The 22,042-nt window shown below is 37.0% G+C and overlaps 1 protein-coding gene across 2 annotated transcripts in view; it reads left to right on the top strand.

Moving 5' to 3' along the window:
* LOC108710006 (contactin-5) overlaps nt 1–22,042 on the top strand; it is a 759,713-nt gene that overhangs the window by 656,450 nt on the left and 81,221 nt on the right. For both annotated transcript variants that reach the window (XM_018250343.2, XM_041584574.1), the window contains 3 exons: nt 1,246–1,373; nt 10,195–10,370; nt 21,089–21,209. In XM_018250343.2, coding sequence (XP_018105832.2) covers nt 1,246–1,373; nt 10,195–10,370; nt 21,089–21,209 — 425 coding nt within the window. The remainder of the gene's footprint in view (nt 1–1,245; nt 1,374–10,194; nt 10,371–21,088; nt 21,210–22,042) is intronic.

The raw sequence follows: 22,042 nt of genomic DNA, 5'->3' as shown, positions 1-22,042 counted from the left end.
GCACACAGGATATGATGTAAGTGACAGAAAATTGAGGAAGATCTAGCTGCTTTATAGCACTTCGCCTGGTCTGAGGTGGGGAAGGCAACTCTGGAGAAAGAGATAAAGTTCAGTAAAATCCGCACTGAATTGGCGGAGTAGCGCCCGTTCGTCAGAAAGCGAAAAAACGCCTGCTGATAGGGTCTGAAACTGGCTAGTGATGATCTGGTTAGTTATCGAATTAGCACTTGTGCCTGTTAGTGAATTGGCGATGTCCCTGCGAGTGGCAACGCTAACGAATTGTCGCTACCCAATGTGATGTTACCTTAAGTTTTAACTTACTCAAATCAAACCCACAAGTAAAAATGTTCTATGCAAATTTGGTAGCTTGTACCACTGTCGGTTCAGGCCTCACTGGAATTTATTGGATGCAGTTCTTATCTGATCAAGATAAGACTTAACTCTGTGTGTTCAACCAGGATGGGTGTTAATAACAAAAAAAAAATAGTGCAAAAGATTAATACTATGGTAAAGAATAGATACACAGTTAGTTAGATAGACTATCACTTAGGGGCAGATGTATCAAGGGTCGAATTTCGAGGGGTTAAATCCCTCGAAATTCGACTGGGGAATAGAATTGAATAGGGAATTCGGGCAAATTTACGCGCTGGCGAATAGTCGAATGGGCGAATATTCGCCCCGGCGAATAGTCGCATGATCGAATATTCGATCAAAGGATTTGATCTAATGCCTTTTTATTCGATCAAAAACGTAGTAAAAAAAGCCTATGGGACTTTCCCATAGGCTTTTAAAGCAACTCGGTAGGTTTAATCTGGCGAAGTAGGCAGTCGAAGTATTTTTAAAATAGACAGTACTTCGATTCGAATGGGCGAATAGTCGCAGCGTTTTTTCGCTCGATCTATTCGAATCATTCTACCAAAATTCTACCAAAATCGAAATTTGAGTTTTTTTCCCTCTATTCATTCACCCGAGCTCAGTGAATGTGCCCCATAGACTGTGATAGTGGGACTTTTTGGTACATTTATGAAACAATGTATTTATGCAATTAAAGATTATTTTAACAAATTAAGCTTGCCATGGACCTCCTAAAGAGCCTACACTTTGTTGCCATGAAACTTCTGCTGCAATGTTAAAGACTAAAATGACATTAAGAGTGAGAATGGCTTTCATCAACCTGTCTATACCATCAGCTCATTTATGTCCATGTAATTGTGTACATCTAAAATAATGGACACTTTCTTTCAGGGTAGCTGTACTTCCAGATGGAAGTTTGCGGATCTTAAATGCTTCGAAGACAGATGAAGGAAGATACACTTGTCGTGGGGAAAATATATTTGGTTCAGCAGAAATTGTGGCATCGGTGTTTGTTACAGGTAATTGACTACATTTAGTAAATCAATATGTACAGAAGCTTATTTTTCACTTTGCCCAAAGATTCGTTCATACTATTCCAGACAATCCAACATTTAATAGCCCAGAACAAACTACAAGATAAATGTGGTGCAAATCCATGTATAATTACCCTCAGAAAACCATGCAGGATAAATGTAGTGTCAGTTTTATTTATAATAATTTCATATTTCATTACAAGATATAAGAAGTGTCAAAGTAATGTACTGTATAATAACTTCACAACACATGGCAAGATATACAGCACTACAAAGTGTTGTACATATACAACACTTTGATAACAGCCTTAGATACAGGTATGGGATCAGTTATCTAGAAACTCATTATCCAGAAAGCTCCAAATTAAGGTAAGGCCATCTCCCTTAGACACCAATATACTCAAATAATAATTTTTTTTAAAAAACAATTGACTTTTTCTCTGTAGTAATAAAACTGTACCTTGACTTGATCCAAACTAAGATATACAGTAAGTAATTCTTATTGCAGGCAAAACCAGCCAGTTGGGTTTATTTAGGGAGTTATTATTATTTATTATTATTATTATTATTATTAACATATGTTTATATAGCGCCAACATATTGCGTAGCACTGTAAAGTAAATGGTTGTTTATTAAAGGGATTCTGTCATGATTTTTATTGTGTAGTTTTTATTTCTGTTATTTTTATTTATTGCAAATAATTCACTCTACCATATAAACTTTCATTCCTGAACCAACAAGTGTATTTTATTTTAGTTGTAATATTGATGTGTAGGTGCATCTCAGGTCATTTTTCCTGGTCATGTGATTTCAGAAAGAGCCAGCACTTTAGGATGGAACTGCTTTCTGGCAGGCTGTTGTTTCTCCTACTCAATGTAACTGAATGTGTCGCAGTGGGACCTGGATTTTACTATTGAGTGTTGTTCTTAGATCTACCAGGGAGATGTTAAATTATGTTAGGGAATTTTATTGAATGTAAAAACATTACAGAAAATTATATAAACATTTCAGAAACTGAAAACATCACATTATTAACCAATATTCATTTAATGAAAGTAAGTTCCCTTATCATTAAATCCTGTTTTGTTTCTGCCTGGCACCGCCACTTTCCTCACCCATCCTTTTCACTTGGAATTTTGGGGTACTCTCCTCACCCTCCAGGTCAATTTCAATATCCTCTTCTAGGGACTCCCATTCCTCCTCCTGACTCAAAACCTCCTCCTGCCCCTCTTTCTGTTCCTTTTTCCCAAGGCCCCAGCCTTCCGCTTCTCTCTCTTTTCATCATCCCTCAGCCTCTCCTCCACTTCCTCAGCCAGATCTCCCCAGCTTTTACCTTCTGGCAGAACAAACCTATTGCCTGTTATTAGCACCATTTTTTGGGGGTTGTTTTTCTTTTTAACTGAGGCTTTCTTTCCCACCAATCTCCACTCCTCCCCCTCCTAGGCTGACTGGCTCACCCTTCTCTTTGGGTAACTTCCCTGCTGCCCTACCCAACACCTTACTGCATGGGGCACTGGATTCTGGCTGTACAACCTCCCTCTCTGATCCCACCACTTCAGATGTTGGGGCACCCTCCTCCACAATCTCCATTCCCTGGTTGGTTTCCTCCTGTAAATTAGGGCAATCTCTAACAATGTTGTGCCAGGCATCAGGGCAAGAACGGTGTGCATGTCCTAACTTCAGGCACAAATTGCAGCAGATTTCCTGGCATTCTTTATTGGGGTGCCCAGTTTCACCACAGAAGGCGCACTTCACCACTGGGCATTTAGCTGTAAAGTGCCTGTTTGAACCACACCTGAAACACACCCTGGGTTGACCGGGATAGAAGCAAACCCCCCTGTCCAGAAACCCTCCTCATCACACAGTGGGGTAAGGGGGGACAGGACAGTGCATTGCCTCTTTAGGCAGACTATCGAATCTTCGGGGGGGGGGGGAAACACACTGTCTTAAATATAATGCTGACAATCCTGGTCTCAGGCTGGGAGACTGGAATCACACTAAACCCCTCCCACTCTGGGGCTTCTCTCTTACCCTCATATTTGCGCCAGAACTCATCCAGCCTCTGAGACAGTTTGAAGCTCAGATCAAACTCAATGTCTGTGACACTTACCAGCCCAAACACATCTGCAGGGGTAAAGCCCAATGACTCTTTGATGAGATTCCTGGCTACAAACCTGCGCCCCGGGAACTCACTCCTCTCCTTCACCCACTTAATTTTCACCTCATTCTTCCTCCTACTAGTCTGACTCTCACCCACCTCAGAGACATTGTGCCTAAACAGTCTCTTCCCATCCCAAATACATCTCCTTCCTTATGCCCCTTCATTTTCACTATTTACAGGAGGATTCTCTGCACCCTCTGTGACACAGCTTTCACCAGCTACGTTTTCTCTTACTGCAGCATCACATACAGTTTTATTAGTCAGGGGTGCAGCCATGTTAGTACTCCCTGCAGCCATGTTAGTACTCCCTTCAGCCTTGTTACACTGCACACTGGCACCTGACACATTGGTACCAGGCACACTCACTGCACTGGGCACACTCACTGCACTGGACATGCTCACACCAGCCACACTCACAGCAATTATATTGGCATTAGTATGGCCACTAGTGCTGGGCACTGAAACAGTCTCTGGGACCTGGGAATCCGCACACAAAGGCCCCACATTGCCACCGCCAGGAATCACAGTCTCTTTAGAAAAGGAAAAGTCTTTAAGCAACGTTTTCAGTTCGTTTTCCTCCATTTCCTGGAATTTCTTTCCATTATCAAAAACCTCTTTCCAGGGCTGTATAACTGCCAGAACCCTGGTAAAGTTATTCTTAATGTCCTCCAAGTCATTAGACATGAAAACAATTTTCCTCATGGCTTTAGATCTCTCAGTCCCTTTAAGAGCACTCAGTCCAGCCACCATGTTACTAATACTCCCCTCCAAAATGTTCCTTTTCTCCTCCAAGACTTTAATGTCTCTCAGGGCCATGATTATTTGGCTGTGATTGGGCCCATCTGAGCTCACAGTCTCTGGCTTCCCAGCGCCATTTCCAGCAGCCTCTCCCACATGATCACACAGGTGTATTGCGCCTACCTGGGCCATTGCAGCAGCAGGATTGGGCTTCTCTTTCAGCACCTCCTCAGCCGCCTCCATAGCCACACAGCATGTCACCTCAGCACTCTCCATGGCTTCCTCACAGCCTGTAGCACTTCCTTCCAGGCTCCCAGCATGCTTTACCACAGCTTCCTGGCTTGCCTCTGAACTGCAACCCTCAGAAGCAGAACTGCCACTTCCCACAGCAGAACTTCAACTCTCTGCAGGAAACTTGGGCTTGTACATCCAGAGTATTTGCTTGCTTGGGAGACTCCATAACAGATGGAACACTGCATGTAGAGGTACTTTCTTCTTCCTTGCTGTCACTTGTAAGCCATGGCCACCACCATCTTGCACACCTGAACATTTTCAACTGCTGCTGCCAAACCAGGAGCAGCAGTCCTCCTGTTAGACCCCAAGCAAGTCCTCACTCCTTGGCCAGCAATGGCTGCTGTCTTCTTCCTCATTTTTTTTGGAGGCATTTGTGGGGGAAAAGCAGATTGCTCCCCCCAGACCCAAAATGGGCCTGGGAAAAACTCACAGCCTGGAGCTCTCACCAATGCATCTGTTAGGGAGCTGCTATCTGGTTACCTTCCCATTGTTCTGTTGTTAGGCTGCTGGGGGGAAGGGAGGGGTGATATCACTCCAACTTGCAGTACAGCAGTAAAGAGTTACTGAAGTGTAGTTACATGACTGGGGCAGCTGGGAAACTGACAATATGTCTAGCCCGTGACAGATTTCAAAATTAAATATAAAAAAAATCTGTTTGCTCTTTTGAGAAATGGATGTAAGTGCAGAAGTCTGTTGGAGCAGCTCTATTAACTGATGCGTTTTGAGAAAAAAAAATTTCCCATGACATCCCTTTGAAGTCCGAATTTTTCTGGTTGGACTTTTAAAGGGGGAAAAATAAACTTGATTTTTTTTCGGGAGTTATTAAAGTCCAGGCTTAGGTCAACCTGTGGCCCATAATTCAGCACTTCACTTATATCAGTGCAACATCCAAAATTAACAGTTAGTAAACTTGTGAAGGCATATCCCTAACTATGAAGTTAAGCCAAAACTTCAAACTTGTTATTAATGGCAGAGTGTTTAGCACATTGTTTCAAGTTGTTGACACATTCCGTCTTCATATCAAGATGCTATGCTGTTAAAACTCATATTCAGATTATTCTAGTTTTTACCCATTCAAAATATGTCAACAGTGTCTTTAGCCCATTCTTATTTTTTTGATTTGGGCAAATTTGAAATGATAAAATGAATTATTTGCAATACACTCGATATTCGACCATCAAAGTAAAATACTTCGACTTCGAATATCGAAGTCGAAGGATTTACCGCATTTAGTTCGATCGAACAATGAAATTTGAAGAATTTTAATCAATCGATCGAACGATTTTCCTTCAATCAGAAATTCCTAGGAAAGCCTATGGGGAAGGTCCCCATAGGCTAACATTGGTGCTCAGTAGGTTTTAGGTGTTGAAGTAGGTAGTCGAAGTTTTTTTTAAAGAGACAGTACTTGGTACTTGGAATGGTAGAATAGTAGGACGATTTTTAGTTCAAATCGATTCGAAGTCCAAGGTCGAAGTAGCCAATTCGATGGTCGAAGTACCCCAAAAAAAACTTCGAAATTCGAAGAATTTTTCATTCTAATCCATCACTCGAGCTAAGTAAATGTGCCCTCAGTGTAACATGGTATTAAAAACAAAACCATAAATTATGAGCAAATCATCATTATTTATGTTGGCATGGATACTAGGGAACCAATTTATTGGTTTAATCAAGAAATAGCTTTTCTGTGAGATGTGAGGATGGTTAACAGATTTTTCTAATTTTTTTTTAAAATTTGTATTTATTTTTGGACATATTTTATTATTATTAACATGTATTTAAATAATGCCAACATAGTCCAACAGTTTTTTTAACTTTTTTAATTTATTTGATATTCTTGATTTGAACTTGATATTGATAAGTGAAATCAGTGTATATAACACGTCAAATATATGCTTAACAAAGGCATCTATTTAAAAAGTTTGTTCTAAACATTGTTGAATATAGGGATATAATAGAATTAAAAAAGGAAAACAAGAGGAAGATAAAATCGCATCATATTCTATCTTGCAGAACACGAATAATGTTCAGGAAGAGAGAAAAATCACCCAGTCAATCTGGTCTTTCTTTAAGTACATTACTCAAAAAAAAGCTACAAAACTTAAAGGTTATGGGGCAGACGTCAAAAATGAAATAATTTTTGTTCAGTTTCTATAAAGCAGCAGGTTACTGTATCTCCTTTAGAAAGAGAAGTTGTAGTAAAAGTAAATTTACTACAGAAGTGCTTACACAATGGATACTTCTATTGCCATACCCACCCCCCCTTGTCCCTTGCAATACATTTACTGTTGGCAAGTAAAGCATTCTGTGTGCATAATAAGCTATACATACATTTGGGGGCCCATTTACTTAGCTCAAGTGAAGGAATAGAGGAAAAAAACTTTGAATTTCGAATGTTTTTTTTGGCTACTTCGACCTTCGACTTCAACCTTCGATTCGAACTATTCGAACTAAAAATCTATAGTCGAAGTGCTGTCTCTTTAAAAAATACTTTGACACCCTAGTTCGCCACCTAAAACCTACTGAGGCCAATGTTAGCCTATGGGGAAGGTCCCCAAAGGCTTCCTAACAATTTTCTGATCGAAGGAAAATCCTTCGATCGATGGATTAAAATCCTTTGAATCGTTCGATTCGAAAGATTTAATCGTTCGATTAAACGATATTCGAAGTCTAAGGATTTCAATTCAGCAGTCGAATATCGAAGGTTAATTAACCCTCGATATTCAACCATAAGTAAACTTGCCCCTTGCTGTAGGTAAAGTGAAAAATTATTCAAAACTATAAGTAGGGAATCATACACTTGGTGCAACAGTTCAGGGAGCCTTAGTTGAAGTTAAGCAATACTGTTGCAAAGCCGTAGCAGTATGTAGTATATGAACTAAATCTAGTAAAAATGAGTTTATGTTGTTATTTTAGACTCAGTGAGTGTCATGCAATCTACTCTATTGAAAAGCAATATACTAAAACAGAAACAATTCAGCGAAGGGTGGAAAACTAATGGCGGGTGTAAATAGGAAAACAAAATGTGAGGCTTGAGGGCAGCACCCAACATAAAATAGAACTCAAAATGTATTTATTAACATCGACTTTGGGCATTACCATAATAATGATCTTATTTACAGAGCAGGTAGTGGAGTATGATTCTTTCGTATTTTCTGAACTGAAAGGCTCATAATGGAACTTCCAAGGTCAAACCATGGATTGCAGCACAGTATATTTCTGTAAATAGGTATACAGGTAGGATTGACTTCAAGCAGCTCATTACAAGCCTAATAACAAAGACAGATGACCGCAAAAATGTTTTGGAAATTACAAATTTGTCAGTTCACTTTTTGTAAATTGCGAATGTCATATTTTAGTGTAAAACTAAGGATTTTATGCTGATTGGCACCTCTGTATTTTTGTTGGGAAATCCAGATATTTGATAATTCATTTGCCATATTTACATCTGTTCAATTCATATCATTTCCTAGAATACAATTATGTTACAAACAGGGGGAAAGCAATACAAATAAATACTGAAACATTATTTATATTGAGGGGCAAAGTATCAAAAATGAAAAGAGGAATGTGTTTCCTGCCCTGAAAATTTACAATCCCAGTGGTTTAGTAATTTACAGACACAAATGTGAAGGTAATTTGCAGTCATGAACAGATAAGCAGCGATGAAAAAGAGATAGAGAGATGTTTAATATGCAAATAATGTATGGATGGCACACCGTTAGCATGATATAGGGCTGGCTATTCCAAGATCTTGACTGAATGGGTGATTTACAAGAAACAGTTTTTCACAAAACACTTTAGTTTAGTAGCTATTAAGAAAAGCCTTCAAAGGAATAGTGGGTTGAGGGGATTGTTTGGTGAAATGAGAAGACATCCAAGCAAAGACTGAAGCTTGAACAGTGAAATAACTCATTTAGAGTAGAGCAGTTTAAGAGAATGAGAGAAAATGAGAGTTTGATAGTATAGGATGGGAACATGGGTGAACATTTACATTTTTTAGGTTTTGTAAGTGGTGTTCGCTGTGCCTTGAGAAAAGCAACACCTCCAAGCTTACCTCCATGTAGTCATCAAAGTTAATGAGGTTACAATGAATAGAATAAATACTAGAATAGTAAAGACGAAGCAGAACTACATTTAGATGTACAGTAAAATCCCATCCCAATTTTTGAAGAGTTCATTTAAGAACATAAAATGAAAGAGTCTGGAATCCATGTCTTGATTTTAAGGATAAATGTAGGTGTGGATAAGTATATAAGGTATATTATCTGTATACAGGTCTTATTTAAAGCCTAATTACTTGATGAAGTCTCCTAACGCATTTAGCTTTTGTTAGCAAAAGATACAGAGATACAAAGAAGAGGTTAGAAAATATAGTAGGAAAAATGGGGTTCAACTTGAATGAAGCAATTCCATTAGAAGGTGACAGCCTTCGGTGTTAAATTTGGAAGGAAAAATACAGGAAGATGAGAATTAAAGAACATGAAAAACCCAATTCACTTGTCCCAATATGTTAGGCATCCCCATTACATCCAAATTGAATTTTCTACCAGGACCAATGCTCCTTTAAGAAAAACTTTGCACCGTCCTTTAAAAAAAGTAGCTCAGTGAAGCACCACTATTTTACTTACCTTTCCACGGCATCCCTGGCATAGACTTTACTTAGATTTATTATTTTATGTACCCTTTAGGCTCTAGATCTTAAATCAGGGGCATTTGTAAATGGTCCTTCCTAAACCTTTATTTAGGAAGCTAAAGAGTTGCTCTTATTTCTTTGGTTAGTTGATTACAACAGGGAGCTGTTACCTGCCCATTGTTCTACTGAAGGACTGCTGGGGGGGAAAGGGAGGGGAGTGACATCACTCCAACTTGCAGCCAAGCAGTAAAGAGTGACTGAAGTTAATCAGAGCACAAATCATATGGCTGAGGGCAACTGGGAAACTTACAAAATATCCAGCCCCATGTCAGATTTCAAAACTAAATATTAAGGAAAAAAAACTGTTTGATCTGTTGAGAAATTAATTTCAATGAAGGATTCTGCTGAAGTTGCGTTATTAACAGATGTATTTTGTAAAACTAAAAATGTTTTCTCATGACAGAATCTCTTTAACTAATGCATGAGGGTCCTTGGTAGGTCCAAACATTCTCAGTTATAAATTATTTGTTTTTGGATTATCACACCCTTGAGCCATAAACTCATCACTTCACCATTAAGGGAATTGAATAGTGGAAGTGACCAATGTTCATACCCTTAATGTGTACTGTTTATAAAATATTTATAAAATAATTAGAAGGAGAAAAAAACATGTTTTCTCCAAAAGAAAACCCTGAATGAATGAAAGCTTTTAAATTAAACACACATAATTAGTTTATTTGTGATAAAGGGATTGAGAAAACCTATATGGATACAAGGACGGTTTTACATAATTTTCTTGGTATTAAAGTAATCAACAACATAAATGAATGCCATTAAATATTCAGGTAATGTTTAAACATCTTCATGCCTTGGGGAAAATATTTATTTAATTAGGACTGGATTGAGAGGAAAATAAATGGATGCCTCTAATTATGGTGGGCTGCTAATTAAATATTTTAACCTTTGCTTTTTCTATTAAGAACCAACTAAAATAGAATTAACTCCTAAGAGAACCGAGCTAACTGTTGGCGAGAGCATCGTATTAAGCTGCAAGGCTATCCACGATCCATTACTCGATGTTTCATTCGCCTGGATTCTGAACGGACAACCTGTCAGTTTTGAAAAAGAAGATGGGCATTTTGAAAGCATCAGAACAGTAAGTATATATTCCTAAAATAAGATGTTTCATTTCACATTTTGAATAAATGGGGTCTATACTTTACTTACAGTCCTTTGTACTTTTCCGTATGGAGAACATGAAAATATTGTCATGTGCCTATCGAAAAAAGGGAAAATTGTTTTCATCACTAAATTTTAAACTCTTAGGCGGGGTGCAATAAAGCTGTTTGTATGGTCAAGCTCCTGTAATAATAAATATTATAAATAATAATAATGTTTGGTAAAAAAACCATTTTTGACACATCTCCTCTTTGGAGTACAGTCTTACAGAGAGATGATGATTTAGGCCACCATATGTCTTCAGATTCTGGGTTTATTGATAGGGTCAGTCTTTCAAGAGTCAAGAAATTCAAAATGGAATCAAGCGAGACGAGCCAACACAACAGAAGTAGCTCTCACTGGGACATTGGCATTACTGAATATGCAAATACAACATCAACACATATCTCATTGAAACTCTTCCTCTGTGTGCTATAATAGTTGAAGAGCATGTCTGTTGGTCTTATTCTCAGCCAATAATATATATATATAAAATGGCTCCCTTGTATCAAAATATATTTTGAACTTGCTTATCTCAAATTGTCCCACTTTTCAGAAAGATTTATTGATTTGTTTCTTCACTTTCATATAGATTTTCCTTTATTAAGTCTCCCTTTTACAGTTACATCTAAATTATATGTATCTAGATGTGAGTTTACTTTATTAGTTTTTAGTTTCAGATATCGGTACAGTTTTTTTTTTTTTATTTTAACAACTGCATCATTAAAAATCTTTGACAGTAAAGTCTCAATACAAATGGGCGCAGTTCTGGAGTTGAGAGAAAGACAATTTAACATCATCGTTTTTATCTGCCATTATTACAGTTAGTACAGGAATTTGGACCTGTAATCCAGAATGCTTGGGACCAGGTTGCCTGGATAATGGATCTTTCCATAATTTGGATCTTCATACCTTAAGACTACTAGAAAAACATGTAAACATTAAAGAAACCCAATAGGCTGGTTCTGCTTCCAATAAGGATTAATGATATCTTAGTTGGGATCAAGTACAAGGCAATCAATTTTAAAAATCTGGATTATAATGGAGTCTATGGGCGATAGACTTTTTGTATTCAGAGCTCTCTGGATAATGGATCCCATACCTGTACTATATATAGGACAGAAAGATATTACACTGTTTTAACCAAGGTTGTTGCACTAGGTGCTAAAAGCAACAAGACACCAGCATATACTTACATTGAGGGAATGTGATTCTCTTTGATACTTCTAATGCCAATGCAGCCTTTAATCTGCTTCAGTGTGTGTGTTAGGGGTTTGTGTGTTTCTTTATTAGTAAACCTTAAGTAGCTGATTTTTAATATTCTCCTTCACTGAAAATGCAATACGTGATTGCATATTTCTGCACATTGCTGAAAGTGGGTTCATAGACTTAAGGGGGTTATTTTTTAAAGTCTGTTTTTTTCTGCTCACAGTTTTAAAGGGGAAAACTATTTTTTCAGAGAAAAAATACTCAAAATTTTCGTGATTTATTAAACCCCCCAATGCTACTAAAAGTACTCTCTCAACCATGGCGAGGTCGTGGAGAAATCAATGGCAGATGCCCCATTAACAACTGGAAGATATTACGATCAGCGCTGGGTTTCCTACAATAATCCTATTAATTTGTAGTTTTCGCATTTCCGTTTTTTTCATGATCCTATTATTGAGTCTTTTACCAGATTTTTTTGACTTAATTTGTTGGCAAATACTGAAAAAAATGTGGATGGGAGGTTGGTCAAAGTGGTTTTAAGAAAATAGTGAGACATTTTCAGATATTAGTAAAAATTGGCATAGTTTTCTTTGGAATAATGCACTTGTAAAGTAACATGATAACTCTTTACAACACGAGCAACTGAATTTCTGAAGGAGCTAAAATGGTTCTTCACGATAAGGGCAGTAAGGAAGTGGAACACCTGCCGGGTGATTTTGTTAAGGCAGATTCTATTAATACCAGTAATAATGGCTTGGGTAATTTCTTGGACAAATATAAATAATTATATAGTGATTTCAGTAGTATAGAAAGTAGTATGTAGCAACATACAGTATACATAAGTATAGGTAATTTGGAGAGATTGAACATGATGAACTATTGTCTTTATTTTAATCTGAATTAACTATATAGCTATGTAAGTATAATGAGGTACCTTGACATGGAATGTGAACTGACAGATAAAGTGTGGGACTAATGCCTCTATTTTTTTATACTATTAGGGGCAGATTTATTATGTGTTGTGTGTTGTAAAAAAACAGAGGAATAATTTTCCGCACATCGCCAGGCATCGTTGTGTAAAAACGGTGTTAAAACTCTTTGAACAACTCTGAGCAACTGCCGGAAAATAATAAAAAGGTCTGAAGCAGTGTAAAATAATGGCATAAAATGTACCACACCTTGATATATTTGCCATTTATTTTACATAGCTTTTTACACTGTTTTTTTTCTCAGCAAATTTTATAAACAATAAACTCAGAATTTTAATAAAACACAAATGTTTCCTTATTTATTAAAAAAAATTTGAACATAAAATCTCGAACAAATAAAACTGTGAAAAAAATATAAATACCTTTAATTAACAAAAATCTAAAAAAAAAAAATACAAGCATTGAAAAATAACCACCATAGACTGGTTGCTTTTAACAGAGCTTTGTAGATTTTTGTTTCTCGCTTAAGTAAAGCAATATAAGCAATTTAGTTGCAAAAACGAATTCTCGTGCCTTAACATGTTCCCTGAATAGCATATTAATCATTTTCATTTTGTCTTATGGAGTCTTGGCCATATGGACATCCCTACTGTCTTCCTGAGGAACATCACACTATAATTTAACTGCTGCTCTGTTACCCGACTGAGCAAGAATAGGACTTTGAGGAATTGTTAGTGCTTAGCCAAAGAGAATATGATCTGAAAGGATTTGAGTATGCATATTAGGGTTCATATTTGGTTTGGCATTTGTCTAATTGCAAGCAAGGTTCAATTCTGTACATCCCTGATTCACCTTCCGATGTTAAGAACAACATTTATTGGCACTTTGTATAACCAAATTGAGGATTATGAAAACAATGCATACTTTTAGGGGTAGATGTATTAAGGGTCGAATATCGAGGGTTAATTAACCCTCGATATTCGACTGGTGAATTAAAATCCTTCTACTTCGAATATCGAAGTCGAAGGATTTTGCGCAATTCGTTCGATCGAAGGAATAATCGTTCGATCGAACGATTAAATCCTTCAAATCGAACGATTCGAAGGATTTTAATCCATCGATCGAAGGATTATCCTTCGATCAGAAAAAACTTGGAAAGCCTATGGGGACCTTGTCCATAGGCTAACATTGACTTCGGTAGCTTTCAGGTGGCGAACTAGGGGTCGAAGTTTTTTCTTAAAGAGACAGTACTTCGACTATCGAATGGTCGAATAGTCGAACGATTTTTAGTTCAAATCGTTCGATTCGATGTCAATGTCATAGTCGAAGGTCGAAGAAGCCCATTTGATGGTCAAAGTAGCCAAAAAAACACTTCGAAATTCGAAGTTTTTTTTCTTCTATTCCTTCACTCGAACTTAGTGAATGGGCCCCTTAATGTTATTGAAGAAAGGTGCAAAGTGCTCCCTAGCCAAAGAAATGTGTTGTTTATAGAATATTTATAAATGCTCATGCTATAGATCAAATTGATGCCAAACATTTATAGAACAGAAATGGAATACACAGCCAAAATTGTATGTTTATTGTCATATCAATGAAATATGTACACTGTAACTGACCTATTAGAGATGCATGGCTCTGGTTAGATTTGATTTCTGCTTCTGTTTGCATCAGTTGAAATTGAACAATTCAGTGTGAAATGGCTCTAAATTGCCCGCAAAGAAATCAGTTACTTTTCCCAGTAAGGAGCGATATGCCACATCTGGATGGAGACACTGCAGTAAAATTTCTTGTGTGACATTATCTTTCAAGTAATCAGGATCAAAGCAAACATCCTTCTTGGCAATGAAAATTGTACCTTAGCTCAGTAGAGTGTGGATTCCACACAAACATTTTGTTTTATTCTTTGACATTTGAGGAAAATGTAGGAAGTCAACATGTTTGGCCTTTGGTAGAGCTGAACAGGTGATATGAAGCCTGATGCATTATGAAAATTTATCTGCTCTTTGTAGTTTTCTGCTTTGTATACAGGACGATAGGGAAAATGTCACAGGTCATTAACATTTATATATCAAGTACATAGCTGACAGGTAGAGCCAGGCCTTTATGCTGGTGTTTACTTACTTAAATAACAAGAGAAGGCTTATAACTTTAATATCTAGTTATGATTTGATAAAAGAAGAGCGGATGAAATGGAAGGGAAGTATAATATTTTTATAAAAATTTACTCTAAAATTAAAATGACCTAGGACAGAGAGAGGGATGGTGTAAAAATGTTTTATGGTTTTTGGCATTTTTGTTTTTAGCACTAGGCTTTTGACAATTTAAGCTCTTATTTTAGTTGAAAAAAAGTCAACTATAAGTTGCTGGATAGGATATTGATACTTTAGACTCTTGAATATTGTGCGTGGTAGTGTTTTAGTGCCCCACAACATTTTACTCTTATCATTTACGTTGATATGGTACCAACTACAGTAGCTTCAATTGCAGAACCGCATTCTTCCGTACCTACTCCCAGTCTATCTGTACAGTCAGCTTGCCACTTCCACTTTTCTACTTCATTGTACCCCTCAGTCTGAGCCTTCACACATGCTATTTTAAGCCACATCCAGGGTACTAAGAAAATTGAGTCCAAGCTGGATATTGCTTTAATAAGTATATGTGCCCTGCAAGGTTTTTTAGAGGCATGGTTTGCTTTCCTTTTCCCAGTTATGTTACTACTTGCTTTGTACAATGAAATAATGAATGTCAAAATAATGAAAGATGTTCTAGCTGGCTATATAACTGCATAGTAGTGATGGGCGAATAAAATCACCAGGCGCAAATTCACTGCGAATTTCTGAGTTTCTGACGCGGGCCCAAAATTTTTCGATGCAGCACATTTCTTGCAGGCAAATAAATAAACCTGCAATAAATCTGCGGGAAATTTACATATTTTTCTGCGAAATGAGACAAATTCGCCCATCACTACTGCATAGTATTCCAAAATTCTAAACAGGCTTATTCTAGGAGATAAGAAAAATTTTGCAAATAGAGAGTAGTTGCTAGCCATTGTAGCAGGAGAGCATGAACTAAAGTGGGTGAAGTCAAGGTCAGTTTATATGATTTTGAAGTATCTTTATAATTATTTTGGTTCTCTCTAGATTCTGTTGAGGTGGTTTTGCATATTTCTAAATTTTTAGAGGCCATAGCTCAAAATGTTTAAAGGGATACTGTCATGGGAAAAACTTTTTTTCCCAAAATGAATCAGTTAATAGTGCTACTCCAGCAGAATTCTGCACTGAATCCATTTCTCAAAATAGCAAACAGATTTTTTTATATTCAATTTTGAAATCTGACATGGGGCTAGACATTTTTCAATTTCCCAGCTGCCCCTGGTCATGTGACATGTGCCTGCACTTTAGGAGAGAGATGCTTTCTGGCAGGCTGCTGTTTTTCCTTCTCAATGTAACTGAATGTGTCTCAGTGGGACATGGGTTTTTATTATTGAGTGCTGTTCTCAGATCTACCAGGCAGCTGTTATCTTGTGTTAGGGAGCCGTTATCTGGTTACCTTCCCATTGTTCTTTTGTTTGGCTGCTGGGGGGGAAAAGGGAGGGGGGGTCATATCACTCCAACTTGCAGTAGAGCAGTAAATAGTGATTGAAGTTTATCAGAGCACAAGTCACATGACTTGAGGCAGCTGGGAAATTGACAATATGTCTAGCCCCATGTCAGATTTCAAAATTGAATATAAAAAAAATCTGTTTGCTCTTTTGAGAAATGGATTTCAGTGCAGAATTCTGCTGGAGCAGCACTATTAACTGATTCATTTTGAAAAAAATAATTTTTCTCCCCTGACAGTATCCCTTTAAGAAAAGCTAACATGTTGCTAATTTGAAGGAAAGATTTACAATTATCAGTTATTCTGAGCATTGTACTTCTCTGTGGGTGAGGGTGCCACAACATGTAAGTAGTTACCCAGCATGAATATTTTCCATTTAACATATATTTTTGCAAAGATTATCACAGCTGGACAAGAGTCCAAACAAACAGCAGCAAATCTGTGAATGCAGTCTAATTTTCTTAGAATGCATGGTAAATATAAGAATGGCATGACACATGTTAATCAGAAATAACTTATATGCCTTGGAAGATATTAAAGATTTATATGATCTCCCTGTCCTAATATTTTGAACATATAACAGCTCATATTTTAGGAAACAAAATGATAATGTTCCTGGACGTTAAATACTTTAGACAGCAATATTTTAAATATCTTATATACTAACTCTCAAAATAAATTATATTTCTATGGATAAAATCTTTAAATTACCTAAACATACAAAAATAAAGCCATACAATCATGAGGATCTTGGCATAACTAATTTTCCATAATTGTGGTTAAAAACAAATGTTCTCATTGTTAGTTTTCATATTATATAGAATCTAGAACTACTTAAACCAGCAGGTGCAGTCTGAGAGGACATTATTCTGAATATCAGAATTATACCAGCATGAAAAATCAACATTTGTCTGGTCTTTTTTTTTTAAAAACAGAGGATTTGGCAATAATTAGTAATAACTGCCTCCAATAATTTTTTCAGTTTTCATCTGTTCTGAAATGACAGACTTTGTTTATAGATACATAGAAAACCTGAATTTGAAGGGAGAGAGATAAATAAGTCCAGAAGCTGAATGAATATTAACGTGAAGTCCACGAAGATATAAACCATTTAATTGTTTAAATTTATTTTGATAACAACATGTATTTTATTAGTAAGAACCAACATCCATTGTTAAAATACAACATTTCTTTTGTATATACCCAATTAATTTTTTTGCCTTTGCAAACATTTTTTCCCCCCATGTGACAGTTGGATAGCAGTTGCAAATACTGATGGGCATATTTGTTCCATTTAGCTTCACGAAAAATTTGTGAAATTTACCAAGAAACAGCGAAAAATTTGCGAAATGCATTGAAGTCAATGGGCATCATAATTATTTTGACGCGTGTCAATTTTGACACCTGTGACAATTTTTATACACTCACCTATTTTATTCATATGCATTAAAGTCAATGGGCGTCCGAATATTTTGACAAGCAATAATTTTTATGCATCCGACTATTCTGCTGTGTGACAAAAATTTTTTTGACATGGCAGATTTTTCACCAGGGAATTTTCGCCTGGTGAATTTATTCGCCCTTCACTATTTGCAAATTTTAGTTTTAGTTTGGGATAGTGTGCAGTGTATGTAATACAACTTCTTACAGTTACATTTGCTTTAAAGTTTACACCACCTTCAAGCAGGTGTTAAAGGTTCACAATGCGTAATAAAGATTCGCAATGCAATAAAAGCATAACAAAGAATATTACAATGCAACATGCAAATATTTATTTGCAAATTTGTACATTTTACAAATGTTATACACTATATGTGATAAAGAAAAAAAATTCACCAGAGCTATTGATGAGCAAAATCTCACTGCCAAAAAAATAATGAAATGGTGAAATTGGCTTTTTTTCTCATACAAAATACATTGAAGTTAATTTTTTTCTTGTCATTTTTATTTTGCAAAATGCATTTTTTCTCATGCCAAATGGGATATAGTCAATGGGTGTTTTTAACTTTTTGTCCCTGCACGGAAAAAAAAATTCTTTCCAGTGAACAAAACACACATGGAGAGATTCTAGGAGAGATTCATGAAACATTTGCCACTTATGAAAATATTAATGTCACCACATACAGTAGATGTATATGGTGAAAAAAATCCATCCCCAAACAAATTGGGGTTATTAACGCTAAAGTTGTTTAATCTCAGAGTTCCTTTGCAAAATGTTTGGATATTCCTTAAAATAATTTTTAAAAAAAATTGCTTCAAAATTCGACCATCGAATTGAAATACATCGAATATCGAATTTGAGCTTTTTTCATTGAATTTGGGTATTCTGCGGTCGAAGTAAAATCGTTTGATCTAACGATTTAATCCTTCGAATCAAATGATTCGAACTAATTTATCGTACGATCGTACGATTTTACTTTGACTTCAAAAAACTTAGAAAAATGCTGTAGAAGGTCCCTATAGGCTAACATAGCACTTCGGCAGGTTTAATTTGGCGAAGTATTGAAGTCGAAGTTTTTTTAAAGAGACAGTACTTCGATTATCGAATGGTCAAATATTCGAACTATTTACTTTGAATCGAATTCGAAGTCATAGTATCCTATTCGATGGTCGAAGTATCCAAAAAAATTACTTCGAATTTGAATTTTTTTACTTCAAAAATTCCCTCGAATTCACTTCGACCCTTGATAAATCTGCCCCTTAATGTTTCCACCCAGATGTTTATTTATGTACTGTGTATGTATCTATATATTGACCAGCAATTGCATTTATGGGGGAATTTTAATTTAAATTACTGGATCCAATAATTTGCTGTATAAACTGGTTAAAATCAGAAAATAATTATTTGTATCAACTTCATAAATCTACTTTGTGGATTACAGCAATAGGTAAAAGATCATATTTTATGACAAGACACCCCTCTAAAGGAAAATGAAGGAAAATCTTAAAAGAAATACCCTTTTATAAAAGGAAATAAATGTATTGTCCCCTCTGGACAGTAACTTTCTGGGGCCATGATTAATTTAAGAGGCCTGTATTGGGGATTGCATAAAAGTTTTTATTTCATACTACCTTTTCAACAAAAAGCAAAAAACAAATATGAAGATCATCATACAAAATTCAGGTCAGTTCCCCTGGTGAAGCCATGGTTAAAAAATAGATTGGTTAGTTTTGGATTACTTGAAAAGTTCACTTTGAGAGAATGGTGCATTGCTTGTCTAATCTTCAATGTTGATATTCTTTGATAAATCTGTGGCTTTAACTGAAAGTTAGTGACTCTTGCACCCAGTGTTATGCCTTAAAATATTTCCAGCTGGGAGCTCTGAAGTTGGTAGAGAAACTCATTTCTTTTATTTTCCAAAATATGAATTCAATCTGGTGTTCATCACACAACACACAAAAATAATATATACAGGTGAAAGTAAAAGATTGGCTAGATAATGAATCTTGGAGAGGAGCACTCTTTGAATTTATGAAACGTTTCTTTTTTTTAGTTCAAATATTCTTTATGGCTACCGTTATCTTTCTAAGAAAATTCAAGTTAACATATTTACCAAAGGTCTTGAAAACTCCCATTTCAGCTAAAGCTGGTGATAGACACAAAGATCCGCTTGGCATCTCTCCCCGATATTCCCACCTTGAGGTGGGTGATATTGGGCTGATCCAATCGTGGGCACTAGGGCCCAATGATCGAATCACTACGAGGAGAATACAGGCTGTCGAACGGGGGGCCGCATCAATGAACCAATGTAGTCCTCAATCCTACAGGATTTTAAGCCTGCCCAATCAACATCTGACCAGATATTGATCAGGAAAGCCCATCGGAGGGCCCCATACACTGCCCAATAAATAGTGTAGGACTGGAGGGTCCGAGGCCCACAGGGGCTTCCATCAAAGGAACCCAATCTACCTCAGGCCCCCAGCCACAGCTCCCCTCCATGTCCCCACAACCCCCCTTCTGGCCCCCTGTTCTCTCAATCGGGGCTGGCATCGGGAAGACCAGGAAATCTGGGTCGGAGGGTCCACAAGAGCTGGGGCCCACCAGGTTTTTACCCAGTGTCCCGGCGGCCCAGTCCAACCCTAATATGCTCTAATACAAAATCTGACACTTTCAGAGATTCACCTAGGCTGAAAGGTAGGGTGCAAATTGCAAAAACATGGCTTGTGCCTGGTTTTTGCACTTTGCGTCCTGCCTACTAAGTTCAAAATGAACGCTTAAGATGTTTCCAGTGCATGGCTGTAAACCACCTTTAGCATGTGATTGTTGTTGGTGTATGGCTTGTGCAGCCCACTGTGGGAACCCTGGAACTAATGCAACATTCTGGCCGGCAGGAGTTTCAGGCTTCCCCTCTGTTAATAGGTACACTTCTGCATGATTCAAGTAAAGATGCAGGACAGACACAATGGCACTTGTGTTATACAGTCAAATTATTTTTGGTTAGAAATACCTTTAATTACCTTTTTGGCAATCATTTAGATACCCCTCTAATGTAATCCTTTTCACAATGTATTGTGCTAGAAAAAGATATTTTGTAATATTAATACCATTTTTGTGGAATCCAAGGAACAGACACAGCAACGTAATCCGTGTCCTGTCAAGAGCTTGTTAATTCTCACTGTGATGTTTTCATAATATATATTTATATACAAGCTCCTTCTCTCTTTTTCTCTCTTCCCAAAACTTAAATATCAAACATAAACATCAAGCCACACTAACACATACCAAAAGCAACAAACCAGCATGATTATGCCGTGGGCGGCATGAAGCCCAGCTCAAATTGTGAGGCATTATGACAGTTTATAGCTCACAAAGCTTCTGTGTTCAGCTTAACATATGATTACTGTTGAAATAATGCTCAGTTACCTTACCAGCGTGCAACTATAACATATTTTAAAGCCAATTTATTTCTTTTTCCAGCAAGCCTCTTCTGCAGATTTAATGATTAGGAACATTCTGCTGATGCATGCTGGGAGATATGGCTGCAGGGTGCAGACCACAGCTGACGCTGTATCAGATGAGGCAGAAGTACTTGTCAGGGGTGAGTATGCAAATCACAATTTATTGCATAGACATATATGACTTTATTGTGTGTAGGGTTGCCATCTGTCCAGTTTGGAACGTTTTTTTTTTGAAGGGCTGCCTGGGTCAAAACTGAGTGCCTGGTTTCCCCAGGATTCCCTATGATTGATGCAGTGATTGACCAATTGCAGATCACCACACCGTAGCCCTGCCCCTGATGTCACAACCCGCCCCCGCAGCCTCACAGACCCACCCCCATTGTGCCACAAACCTGCCCCCTGCCCGGATTCAACCAGGCCAAAAGGTGGCAACGTTAATTGTATGTGAGGAGGAGAATATTCTTGACCTGGCTTTGATGTTATAGTGCTCATGTGTAGAACTCTACTGGGAAAGTATTGCTGCTCTAATTTTTTTGGTGATCAACATACATGAGCCAGTGTACAAATATCCAAATGTCATGTCTCTGATTCTCATGAGTCCAAGACTGGGTTTTAGGGAAAGAGCAGAGAGGACATTTGTTCTGGATCCCAAGGGAAAGGAAAATAGCAAACATAGAAGTATAAAGGAGAAAAATTCTTGTAACTTACAGTATGACAAAGGATAAGATACCTCTAAGCCAATTTTGAAATCCATGGATAATTTTTTAATGCATTTGGTAATTTTTCACATATTCAATCCATACAGAAATATAGAACATATTAACCAGAACCATTGGTTACATAAGCACCATTAAAGTCATAATTTTAAAAAGTATTAAGTTTGAAAGTATTATGCCTCTTAGGGGCTTATTTACTAAACTCTGAATGCAAAAATCACGACAAAATTTGAGGATTTTTTTTTTATAAAATCTGA

Source organism: Xenopus laevis, chromosome 2S (assembly GCF_017654675.1).
Source record: "Xenopus laevis strain J_2021 chromosome 2S, Xenopus_laevis_v10.1, whole genome shotgun sequence".
In the NCBI taxonomy this organism is placed as follows: domain Eukaryota; kingdom Metazoa; phylum Chordata; class Amphibia; order Anura; family Pipidae; genus Xenopus; species Xenopus laevis.
The sequence above is the reverse complement of the archived record's forward strand: the minus strand, read 5'-3'. Positions and strand labels throughout refer to the sequence as shown.